We start from the raw sequence: 13,314 nt of genomic DNA, 5'->3' as shown, positions 1-13,314 counted from the left end.
GAGGTTGTGTTGCAGAATTATTATTTTTGTCTTCACCATTTTCAACATCGGTGATGTTACGGATTTTTTTTTGTAGTATAGGTAATGCTACGGAAAATTTTGCAACAAAGGTCATGCTGCAGATTTTTTTGTAACGGAGATTGTGTTGCGGAAAAAAAATCATCTTTCACCTTTTTGCAACATAGTAGCAGAAGGATTTTTGAAATAGAGGTTGTGTTGCAGAATTATTTTTTTGTCTTCACCACTTTCAACATCGGTGATGTTATGGATTTTTTTGGCAATATAGGTAATGTTGCGGAAATTTTTGCAATGAAGATGATGTGCCGAAACTTCAGAGCACAGCTGTCGTTTGCCACCGTTTGCAACATTATCAATGTTAGCCTCCGCCACCAGGAACCCTTCCCCCTTTACTATGGTCCTTTGTAAGTCATGGCAACCTTTTCAGTTTTTGTGTTTTTTGCTCTATGTATGAGTTTGCTAGATTATTGGCAGTTTTATTATAGCATGACAAATTTATCATCATTGGCAACTTTTTTGGCATAGTTCTAACATATGGAATACGGGTTATGACCATAGAGCATGGCAACTATTTTTCATCACACTTAACATTCTTTTTTTTGGAGTTTTTCTTTTTGGAATTAGGGGAGGGGGAAATGGCAACAATAGATCAGATGGCATGGGCAACATGCATGGTTTTCACACTTTTTTAGGTGTTTTTTCACAGGAAAAACATATTTGACAATGCACCTATTCCATTTTTCTATGGTACCTATTCCATTATATGATATTGTATAGTTGCCATGGGCCATGGGAATTTAACTCTTCAAATTTTTCTGTCTAGGTACCTTTTTTTCTATTGAAGCACGGCAAATTAATTGTATATACCATAGCAAGTAATTTATATATATCATGCCAATTTATTTATTTATTTTGTTGTCGTGGTGGGGCCTTCCTTGGGAGGGATGTTTTTGGGGAGTGAATTTACCTCCCAGGGAGCGATCGTTCCTCCAACTAGAAGCGCATCGCCGGAAATCCTGAAATAAATTCAGGAATAATGTGAACACCAAGACTTGAACCCTGGTGGGCTGGAGATACCACCGTCCCTCTAACCATCCAACCACAGGTTGGTTCGCGTTCCTGTGTGGTGCTGATCTACCCTGGTGAGCGAACCTTTTGTTCGCGCTAGGGTTAACGTCAAGTTGCTAGGGGTGTCCTAAAATTAACAGCAGGTACTCTCGTCTAGCTAGCATTTATTTACACAAAAACGTCAAACAGGTTGTAGAAGCAACAAGCTAAACCCAGTCACAAAGGTTGACGGATACCTACATGTGTCTATAAATATATAACAATAGGACGATGCTACTGCTGCTGCCAAACCCATCACCAGTTCGATCATCACCCCGCGTGCTTAGGCAGATCGAACAGCATGAGGACTAGTCGCGGGGGAGAGTAGGATTTCACACATTCGGTCGTTAAGATACTCGAACAAATAAGAAAAACTTTTATTAAAGATGAAGTATCTAACATGTTAGATTAAGTACATAGTGGTGAGCACATATAACAAAAATCCCATCTTTTTTTTATGGGTAACAAGAATTCCATCTAATGGTTCTCTAAATTCGTGAAGGGTTTATTCCGCAAGAAAAGTGAAACGATGAATCATTACAATTCATTACATACTGTATATACCCAACCAACCAATTGTAAGATCTAACCGATCATGCGAGACGACCAACAAATCTCACCCCAATGTAATCCTACCAACATGAAACTGACGGACAGTACTTCGCTCTAGCTAGAGATGACCTGCCGAAGTGCCGATACACCACAAATATATAAGTATGGATGAGACTTAAGGTAGTAGAGATAGGCCGGGGAAGCGAAGAACAGCTTCCGTACATGGGGAGACGCTTGCTGCAGCTTCGGCAGTACGTGGGCATTCTTGCTACTTCCGCCGCAGAGGAGATGGATCGGAAGTTTGGAACTGAACGGAGGTAGTAGAAGAAGAAAAGTTAGATAGGGTTGGGGTCTTGTGGATAATGGATGAAGTTTCTTTTTTATATATACCAACTATATATAATCCCTCTTTTCAGTAAAAAAAAACCCTATAATCCCCCTTTTGTAAAAATATAATAATATAACCCCATAAAGAAATGGACGCCAAAAAGGGACAACTCTTGTTGTGGGAATGCAGGAACTGCAATGCGGCCATTGACAGCGGCTGTAGTATAGTAGCTACTGGTGGAAATGCAACTTATCCTTTGCCAATCCTTGTCGAAATGAGTATGAGAAACCAATATAATAATACATAGATGCATCCGCATTTGTGTCATACATAAACAAGGAAGTACATTATCGTAGAAAAACTATTGACTACTCAAATAGTTTTATTCTTCTGATTTCTTATCTTCAGTGCCAAAAAAAATAATATTCTCTTCACTTGGAATTTGTTTCTTCATATTTTGTTACGAGAGATATTGAAGACTCCCAACTCTGTTTTCCAGTCGCAATTCGAGCTTGATGTGACCTTCGTGTGGTTCACAAGATGTGTGTTACAATATCTTGTATATAGGAAATCATTTCAATCAGTGTTACAATTCACATTAATTTTACTTATATAGATGAAAACATGGATAAACACAAACATTAGCAACATTTGGTATGTGGAAAGGAAACAAATGAACCTATTTTTGGTGAAACCGCATCAGCAGTGTATTTCGCAATCCACCTGATGCCAAGACAGACCAGACTCTTAAGGACTTGTTCGGTTGCAAAGGGTTTGAAGGGGATTTAAGTGGATTGGGGAGGATTAAATCCGCTACAAGTCAAAATCCACGTCAATTCTGTTCAAACCTCTCCAATCCTCTCCCAAAGAGGTTTAACCGAACATGACAATAGTAGTAGTTCTTCATATATTTATAGATAAAAGGAGTACTCAACACATTAACATACTACTAAATGATAATACCCAGTTTTCCTAATCACACCACTGCTGGAAAGAACAATATTCAAGATTACATATAGTAACGCACTATAATGGTAGTTTTACTGACAGCGCACCAATACTGGAACTTAGACTGCAGCAAAATAGAACACATTGTATGATGGCAGGCCATGTATCTTAACAACCCAAATGGCAGCTCACCAAATAAAGGATAGATCCCCATTGAACGTTGCAGTCAGCGAGGGTGCTGCTGCCCTCCAGCTTCCTGTGAGCATACACGAAGCGCTGCTGTTTCGGGTATGGGGCGTGCTTCATCTCGTAGATCTTCACCTTGACACTGTCGACTGTATCCAAGCTCCCAACCTTGAGGCTGATGCTCTTTCCTTGTAGAGTCATCACAAAGATCTGCATCATGTGTCCTCTTGGAATACACGGGAGGAGGACGAGGAGAAGGGTGGACTCATTCCCAATGTTGTGGTCAGCCATGGTGCGGTTCCCATCGTCCAGCCGCTTGTTGGCAAAGACAAGGCACTGCTGGGCCTTCGGGAAGCCGTCAAGCTCCTGGATCTTGGCTTTTAAGTCACTTACGGTGCCAAGCCTGTTGGACCTCGATGGTGATGGTCCTGACCGCCACCGTCTCGGTCACGAAAATCTTCATTTTCTCCTGAACGTCAAGGGTGGATTTATGCTGAATGTTGTAATCAGCCAGTGTAAGGTTATCATCTAGCTGCACCCCGTTGAAGACGAGGGAGAGCTGTTCCTGGATCTTTGCCTTGACATCATGCACAGTATCTGATGGTTGGACCCTCAGGCGGATCGTCCTGCCGGACTGGCTCTTGACCAAGACGTACATTCTGAATGAGAATAGCATATATCACCAGTTAAGTTTTATACACTGTTATTTAACGTCAATTATTCCAACAAGTTAGAGGAAACAACAGAAATCTACTGTGTAAATACAGTGTTTCTACAGAACGTATCGTACTAAGCCTAGCATTCTTGACCGGTCATTAAAATACGGTACATGGTTCACTCAGTTCTGTACACTGAAGATGTAAATTGATTATGTACTTCTTAATTAACTGAACAACACTTTGTACTCATATGGAATCAGCAAATCCCAAATCAGCTAACAAGACACTAACTTTACAGATGCAGTCAACCGATCTTAAACAGAAAAAAAGAATATCCGGCCTCAGTTTCCCCCGATAGCTAAAGTTAACAGCGGATCTATGCTTTTGGCCAGCTAGATAACCCCCAGCTCTGTCTCCCCTATGTTGCCGCCACCCACTCCGTCCCCCCTCCCACCCGCAAGAAAAATCATGAAGAACGATAACATTTGTGGGGACATCATATGAGATGAGCAACAATTCCACTCCAAGGTAGTCCTACCTTACAATGAGAGTGAGCTCTAGCTAAAATGTCAAAAATTCAAATGAGACCATTCTAATTAAATGGTACTCCCTCTGTAAACTAATATAAGAGCGTTTAGATAACTAAAATAGTGATCTAAATGCTCTTATATTAGTTTACGGAGGGAGTAGAAATCTACTGCATATATACTTACCTTTTTACCCTTAACATGGTGAATGCCCAATCAGCCAAGCGGACTAACTTCACAGAAGACATCAAAGTATTCATGCGGGTATACAGACTGGCTATATTTGGACGACATGTTAATTTCGCAATATATGCAAATCCATCCTAATAAATATCCCAAAAACTGAATATGCATGCAGCCTTAATTTCCGTCCGGCAAAAACTAATATTTGCAGCAGATGCTTAATCTCGCCCAGCTTTTATTTGTCAAACACTTCAAACTGGCCGCAGAAGTTGGATGAGAAATCTTGTTATTCCGTTATGTATGTGAAAAATAATCTAACTAACAAGAATTTTCTATCTAATTGGATGATATATACTCCCTTGATCGTACGTTCTCTAGATGTATTCCTATCTTTGGCAAGTAAGATGACGAACAATTATTCCATGCTGCATCTATCTAATACTATATCCTAAGATCATATATAAATAATATAATACATCCCTACCTGTACGCTGGCTAACAATTCAGTGTAGCTAGAGATCGTCGAATATAAACAAGACTAGAAGCAGTGGTAGGCAAGAGGAAAAACTGCCCCGTGCTTACGTTCCTTGCTAACATGAGTCAACAAAGATTTTTGCTGGTAGGGGAGATCAATCGGAAGTAGAAGATAGAGTTGGCAGTCACGGGATAGATGAACTCCATCTTATTTATAGGGCCTCGATCGGAACATGTGCAGGCCGGCCTTCCACTTCCGAGGCCCATTATTGATGGCTAGCGACAGGGGTGGTTTTGTTGAGGGCAACTAGTTAAAGGGTGCCCCCGCAGCGGCACTTTTTGAGGGGGCGAGGCTTATGGTGGGCTCACTCGTGCTAGAGATCGTATATAAAAAATATAGTACACCCTACCTGTACACCGGCTAACAATTCACTCTAGCTAGAGATCGCCAAATATGAATATGAACAAGACTAGTAGCAGAGGTAGGCAAGAGGAAAAAACTGCCCTGTACTTACGTTCCTTGCTAGGATGAGTCAACAAAGATTCTTGCTGGTAGGGAAGATCGATCGGAAATAAAAGAAGAGTTAGGATTGGAGGCCAGGGATAGATGGACTCCATCTTATTTATAGGGCCTCGATTGAAACGTGTCTAAGCCGGCCTTCCAACATTATGAATGGCGAGCGACAGGGGTGGTTTTGTTGAGGGCGACTAGTTAAAGGGTGCCCCCGCAGCGGCACTTTTGGGGGGCTCACTCATGCCGTCTCATCAGGGGGAACTAGATCTTATCTCACACTTTAGTTTCCCATTTGAGAGCCCCACAAAGGAAAGGCAGCTTGACATGCTTTAGCGATTTTTCTGATTTTTTTTCCGCAGTTCTTTTTTTTTGCAGTCGGTTTTTTCCTCAGGTCTGGCGAGGTCATGAAAATACAGTACATGGTCCACTAAGTTCTGTACACTGAAGAGATAAGGTGAGTATGTACTTCTCAATTAACATTATCTACTGGTATAGAACTTACAACAGGCCAATATCAAATCAGATAACCAGGCACTGACGCTACAGATGCAGCCAATCGATCTTAATAACAACAAAAAGAATATGCAGATTCAGTACCCCCTCAATGTAAAGTAGACAGCAGATCGATGCTTTTGTCCAGCTAGTTTTTATTTACACAAAAAGCTCAACGACTAGCTTCCAACAGGTCGGTTGCTCTGTCTCCACTGTGTGGCCGCCACCCACTCTGTCCCCCACCTCAACCCCTCTCTCACCCGCAAGAAAAATGGTGAAGAGCAGTAACATTTGTGGTTACATCCATATGGGATAAGCAATGATCCACTTGGATCTACTCCTACCTTACAATGAGAGTGAGCTCTAGCTATAAGATCCCCGAATATGAACCATTGGTGAAACAGCTCCGTGCCTTGAAAGAAGCTTCTTGCTAGGATCGACCAGTGGCAGTGGGCGTTCCCGCTGCCGCCGGCCGGAAGGAAGGATCGGAAATGGAAGGACGGTTAGGGTTGGGGATTCGCCGGCATTTTATAGCTAGGGTCGGTCGCACGAGCAGAGCAGAGCAGGCCGCTCCCGAGGCCCAGGGCGAGCCGGCAATGTGGGCCTGTCCCCCTCGCATAGATAGGAACCAAAGACCGATTGATTACTGTCACGATTAGCTCAATCATCATCGTCAATGAAGATTAGGCCGCTGATCATCTGCTCCTGTCTGCAATTGTAATCTACGCGAGAGATTCAGGGCGCGCGACAAACCAGAGGGGTTCCGAGCCACCGGCGCTCGGCGTGTCGACCGGCAACGCTCCCGGTGGAGGCGGCGAAGAACGGCGAGCTCCCCGGCATCTCCTCAGGCGGCGCGGCGGCGGCTTGACGATGATCAGCTGTCATTACGATAACCCTAGGCCGTCTACCGTTTATCGTATCGGGGGAAACAGGCAGGCCCAAAGCCACGTTAGCCTGCTCGCCCGAACAAGGCAGTGGGCCGAAAATACAGTAGTACTTTGTGTAAAAAAAGAAGGCCTAGTACAGTAGTACTTTCTTTCACGAAGATTTAATAAAAGCTTCGTGATATTGCCTCAAAAAAAACTAATCAATAGAAAATTGCCCCAAAAAAACTGATTAATGAAAATGGTGACATGTTCCATGTGTTTGCTCTTTACCAGATATCTATACAGAGTTTAGGAAAAATAATCTTGGTATTGGAAATATATGAATCACGACTACGATAGAATCAATCTTTAATGATCTGTCAGACTCGTTCAACACCTCATGTTTATAGGAGGTGAGCTGGAGCACCACAAAGCTCTCCCATGGCCGGCCAAAAAACAGAGCAGTGCACTGTTTTGCTCGTGGGCAGGGGGTATAAAGGACCTCATTTGGTCCCGGTTCCAGCCACAAACCGGGACCAATGTTTATGGGCCAGGAGCGAGTCCCATTGGTCCCGGTTCGTGTCTGGAGCCAGGACCAAAGGGGTCAGACGAACCAGGACCAATGGCCCATGAGGCCTGGCCGGCGCCCTGGCCTCACGAACCGGGACCGATGCCACATGGGTCCCGGTTCATGAGTGAACCAGGATTAATGGGCTTTTCAGGCCTGGACCAAAACCCTGTTTTCTACTGATGGGTGAAAGTCAAGCCATCATGTGTGTCAAGCGCTTCGCAGTTGGAATTGTGCAAGTGTTTGGTCTGGAATATTTGGGAGCTCCCAATGCTAAAGGCACCGCAAGGCTTTTGGAGATGAACAAAAGCTCGCGGGTTCCCAGGTATGCTTGGCTCAATAGATTGCATGCATTGGAGTTGGAAGAACTGTCCTAAGGTGTGTCATGGACAATTCCACGGCCAAGAAAAGAGTTCCACTATAATCCTTGAAGCGGTGGCCGATTATGAGACTTGGGTTTGGCATGCTTTTTTCGTAATGCCTGGATCTTGCAATGACATCAATGTTCTTCAACGGTCACCACTCATGAATAGGATTGCAAATGGTGAAACTCCACCAGTGGAGTTTGTAACAAATGACCATACATACAACTGTGGCTACTATCTTGCGGATGGCATCTACCCAAGATGACAAACATTTGTGAAGCCCTTGACAGCACCGCAAGGTAAGAAAAATCTTGATTTCCACAATGCTCAGGCGGCGGCTAGGAAAGATGTGGAGAGAGCTTTTGGGATTTTACAAGCCCAATTTACTATTGTGAGAGGACCAGCTAGATTTTGGGATCAAAAAATCCTTTGATACATCATGACCGCTTGTGTGATCATGCATATGATCATCAAGAATGAGCGTGGGCAAGATTTGGACTATTCTCAGTATGAGTTGATGGGACATCCCATACAAGTGCGCAGGATGGCTGCCAGGGTGGCCCGCTTTGTTGCCTCCTATCATGCCATTCGACGTGCCGAAATACATGATGACCTTCAAAAGGATCTAATCAAGGAGCGGTGGTCATGGAATGGGTGACAAAACAACTTTGATGTTGTATGTTTGTTGTATTGTTCATGAACTATTTGTTGTATTAAAGATAAACTATTTGTTTGAGTTGTAATAATAATTGAACTATTTATTATTGATTTATTTTATGTGTGTTTGATCTTCTTTGTTCTATATTGAATGGGAAATGTTGTTTGTGCTGGACGCGCACGCTGTAATTTAGCGCGCGTGCTAGAGCGCTATCTGCGGCGTGAATTATATAGCGCTTCTGGTAAAGCAAAACACCAGGCCAACGCGCTAAAATGTTGTTTCGGCGCTGTAAAAAAAATTAGCGCCAAGGTCACCAGTGGGTATAGCCCTACCTTCATGCACACTAGTGATTGGGGCGCCACTCTGTGACGCCACTTGAAAGGAAGTTATGCACACTTGAAAGGAAGTTATGCACACGTTTCCATTTTTAAAAAATACATAAAGTCCTCGCCTTCGTCTAAAAAAACATCTCAAGAAAAATCCTCATCATCTGAAAAAGAGGTAAAAAAGAAAAATTACCACACCAGCCTACCAGCGAGTGCCACTTTGTATAACCCTCCATTTAAAAAGTACTAGAGGTCCTCATCTCCATCTAAAAATATATATTTAAAAAATAATCCACGCCTTCATCTAAAAGAAATTGCAAAAGATTTCTCACCACGGCCAACTAGCTTGCGTCATGTGGCATAGCTAGTTGGCCGCCCTTCACGTGTAGTTTAATGATTTTAATATTTTGCCTTTCAGCCATAGCTGCTAAAGTTTCTCACCCGCAATTTCTTCTCTTTTTTTTTGAAAAGGAGGATTTCCCCCCAAAAAAAAAGTATCGGGTGGTTTGCTACTTTGCTCCCTGGCTTGCATGTACACTGACGATGCACATAGATTTGGCATATACATGTGTTTCCTCAGGCGCCCCCCTCTATCCGCGATACTAAATTCGAAAGGTCATATGGACTCATATATGAATTTTCAATTTGCATGTAATTAATTTGATTTCAATAGATGAACTCTCTAATAAATCATACAGAAATGAAACTATAACTTTAACCAAAAGCCGGCATTCTTTTACGAATTACCTAAAGGAACACTATTTATACTGCATTTATCATCATCACAGGCAAATGCCTTGTCTATCTATACAGAACAAGTTGTAGCACTTGGCCACACGAGCGCGTGAGCAAAGGTAATGTCGTTCACTACGGGTACTTTGTAGTGTGTCTGCTGCTTGCAAAGGCTGCAAGAGGTGACGCATTCATACAAATGATAAGTAGTTTTGCTGATAAAACACCACATCACTACTACTGTAGAAGGGAACCAGAAAGACCTGACATACTGAGTGATAGTGGTGCATACTGATAAATCACCACTAATGGAATATGGAAGGAGAGAAACAAGACTATAGTGCAGCAAAATAAAACTGGTCGTTCCAGAATAGCCATGCATCTCGATCAACAACCACAAAGGCAGAGCAGATGATGAAGGGTATCCTCCTTCTGAATCTTGTACTCCGCCAGGGTGCGCTTGTCGTCCAGCTCTTTGCCGGCGAAGATGAGGCGTGTTTGTATCGGAGGAATACCTTCCTTCTGGTACATCTTCACCTTGACACTCTCGACAGTGTCTGAGCTCTCAACCTCGAAAGTGAGGGTCTTCCCTATCAACATCTTCACGAAGATGATCATCCCACCTCTGGGGCGTGGGTGGAGGACGAGAAGGATCGTGGAATCCTTGTGTATATTGTGCTCGGCCAACGTGCGCTCATCGTCCTCGAGCTGCTTGCCTTTAAAGATGAGGCACTGCAGGTTTGTGGGGAAGCCCTCCATGTAGTGGATCTTTGTCTTGACGGTGCCTATGGTGTCGAGGCTGTCGACCTCGAGAGGGATGGTCCTACCCGTCTGTGTCTCCCTCACAAAGATCTGCATCTTCTCCTGGAGGTCTATCCTGGATTCATGCTTGATGTCATAATCGGCCAGCGTGAGGTTGTCCTGTAGCTTCTCCCCGCTTATCATACGAGGCTGTACTGCTCTTGGATCTTGGCCTTGACGCTGTACAAGGTGTCCGATGCATGGACCTTGAGGCAGATCGTCCTGCCAGTCGGGTTCTTAACATAGATGTGCATCCTGAATGAATGACCAAACCAAACATACATGACCAAACTTTAGACAATTTATTTAGACAGGTTATGGAAGAACGGCAATGCGCAAAAACATATCAACAGTTAATTCCGACATGTATTAGTAGCAACTAAGAGGCCATTTTCTAAAAAGAGTAGAAGCAAGAATAGAAAACTTACTGCATAAGTATGTAGAGAATAAGGTGTCACGCTAATTAAGCATAGTTTTCTGAAAAGCATAGTATGCAAAGGCTTTTTTGATGTGCTAGCTAGCCAGCAGAGTCAAGTCTTCCGAAATCATTAAAATTGTATATGTGAATTATTGTTCATTCAGTTTATGTATACTGAGGAGTCAGTTAAATGACTAACACTTTCCGGAACAGAACTGACATCAGACCAACAAGATTAAGATTAATTACAAACAGAAGCTAGCTACAGTGGATCAATCTTAATGGAAGAAGAAAGAATTAGAATATATGATTTCCGGCCCCTAGTAACTCAAATTAACAACAGATGCATGCTTCTGTACAGCTTTTATTTAGACAAACAAGAAAAACGATGTCAACACTTCATCGGAAAGTAGGAGCAAGATGAGTAATCTAGTGACAGCAGTTAGGGTTTGGACGACTATCTCTGTCATCTATCTACACAAAAACTAAAATTCAAAAAAAGAAGAGCTTTCTTGTATATCTAGCGTACGTACGTTCTCTAGATGAAGAGTTTCTTCGGCAAGAAGAGAAAAATGATGAACAGATCAGTATAGTAGTACGTAGAGATAGGCAAAGAAAGAGGACCTGCTTGATCAATCAATCAGAGGGCGTTGTGTGTTCTTGCTTCCGCCGGCGCCGGAGAGGAGAGCCCCTGCCCAATGCGCAGGGAGGGAGTGAGAGAGGGAGATCGGAAATAAAGATGGGTTAGGGTTTAGGCTGGCAGGATTTTATCCAGGACCCGGATAACAACCGAATGCCAGATTTCTGGGGAACCCAGAATGGTACGCACGCACGAGACCCCCTCTCAGCGCGAACGTTTTTTTTTTTGAGGGAACTAAAATCTTTAATGATCAACTTTTTTTAGGTGAACTAGGGACTTTATTAGAACTCAATGACGTTTGGAATACAAATAATGTCTGGTAAGCACCCTAGCCACATGTGGCGACCTACTGGCAGTGATACAGCTGCCTTAACTAAATCATGAGCTTCGAAATTACATTCTCTATACTCAAACTTGAAACAAACATCCCTGAAGTCGCTGCTCCGATGCTTAATTTCACTGATCACCGTTGCGTAAACAGTGGCTGCTCCCTTGTTGATACTCGTCACCACCTTAAGATAATCTGAAGCAATAACCAGGCTTTGGATGTGTAGGTCTTTAGCTAACGCCAAGGATTCATTAACCGCATGTGCCTCCAATGATGCAGTATCCACAAGACCATCATAGACTGTAACAGAAGCACCAAGATACCGTCCGGTATGATCTCTGCATACAACCCCCGCTGCACCTCGATCACCTTGGCGGGACAGGCCGCCATCCGTATTTAACTTCACAGCTGTACCTGCTGGTGGAATCCACCTCCGTGTACGCCGTGCCGGTTATGCTGTCGGTTCATGCGGTTGTCTAGCAGAAGCAATTTTCAGGTCTTGAAGATACCTATTGATGAAACACCACGTAGAAATCGGGCTTTGGAACTCATTGTCATGTATGGCCCTCCGTCGAGCCCACCAAATTGCCCACAAGGTCACCAAAACCCGTGCAAGATCCTGCTGTGTTGTTGACTCGAATAACCAGAAAAGCCATAACCGAGCATCGTCGGTGTTGTTTGATATTACATGCTCCAGGAGCTCCTCATCTCCTAACGCCCATGTACACCTTGCCATGCGGCAGTTGATTAGAGAGTGACGCCATGTATCGTCCGACGCCCCGCAAACTGAGCATGCATCAGTAGTGGACATATTCCTTGAGCATCGAACGGATCCAGTAGGGAGTGAAGTATGAGCTAGCCTTCAAACAAAGACTCGAACCTTTGACGGAATTTTTACTTTCCACAGCTCAGTCCATGACTTCTTTTCAGCTGCTATGTTGGAGTGGCCGGAACGGCGCTCAAGCCAGTCTTCACGCTGTGTCTTTACTGCAGTGATCATCCTATACGCTGACCTGACCGAGAATACTCCCCGCTTATCATACGAGGCTGTACTGCTCTTGGATCTTGGCCTTGACGCTGTACAAGGTGTCCGATGCATGGACCTTGAGGCAGATCGTCCTGCCAGTCGGGTTCTTAACATAGATGTGCATCCTGAATGAATGACCAAACCAAACATACATGACCAAACTTTAGACAATTTATTTAGACAGGTTATGGAAGAACGGCAATGCGCAAAAACATATCAACAGTTAATTCCGACATGTATTAGTAGCAACTAAGAGGCCATTTTCTAAAAAGAGTAGAAGCAAGAATAGAAAACTTACTGCATAAGTATGTAGAGAATAAGGTGTCACGCTAATTAAGCATAGTTTTCTGAAAAGCATAGTATGCAAAGGCTTTTTTGATGTGCTAGCTAGCCAGCAGAGTCAAGTCTTCCGAAATCATTAAAATTGTATATGTGAATTATTGTTCATTCAGTTTATGTATACTGAGGAGTCAGTTAAATGACTAACACTTTCCGGAACAGAACTGACATCAGACCAACAAGATTAAGATTAATTACAAACAGAAGCTAGCTACAGTGGATCAATCTTAATGGAAGAAGAAAGAATTAGAATATATG

The 13,314-nt window shown here is 43.2% G+C and overlaps 1 protein-coding gene across 1 annotated transcript; it reads right to left on the bottom strand.

Moving 5' to 3' along the window:
* Window positions 1-9,623: 9,623 nt before the first annotated feature.
* LOC123063532 (polyubiquitin 11-like) lies at window positions 9,624-10,560 on the bottom strand. Its single transcript, XM_044487341.1, has one exon. The coding sequence runs from the start codon at window positions 10,446-10,448 to the stop codon at window positions 9,891-9,893; it is 558 nt and encodes a 185-aa protein (XP_044343276.1). The 5' UTR covers window positions 10,449-10,560; the 3' UTR covers window positions 9,624-9,890.
* Window positions 10,561-13,314: the final 2,754 nt, after the last annotated feature.

This window comes from Triticum aestivum, chromosome 3A (genome assembly GCF_018294505.1).
Source record: "Triticum aestivum cultivar Chinese Spring chromosome 3A, IWGSC CS RefSeq v2.1, whole genome shotgun sequence".
Lineage (NCBI taxonomy): Eukaryota > Viridiplantae > Streptophyta > Magnoliopsida > Poales > Poaceae > Triticum > Triticum aestivum.
Note: the sequence above shows the minus strand (reverse complement) of the source record. Positions and strands in the feature narration are given on the sequence as shown.

What these genes read in the sequence shown, in the direction of transcription:
- LOC123063532 (XM_044487341.1), bottom strand. Translation starts at nt 10,448, where the DNA reads ATGATAAGCGGGGAGAAGCTACAGGACAACCTCACGCTGGCCGATTAT.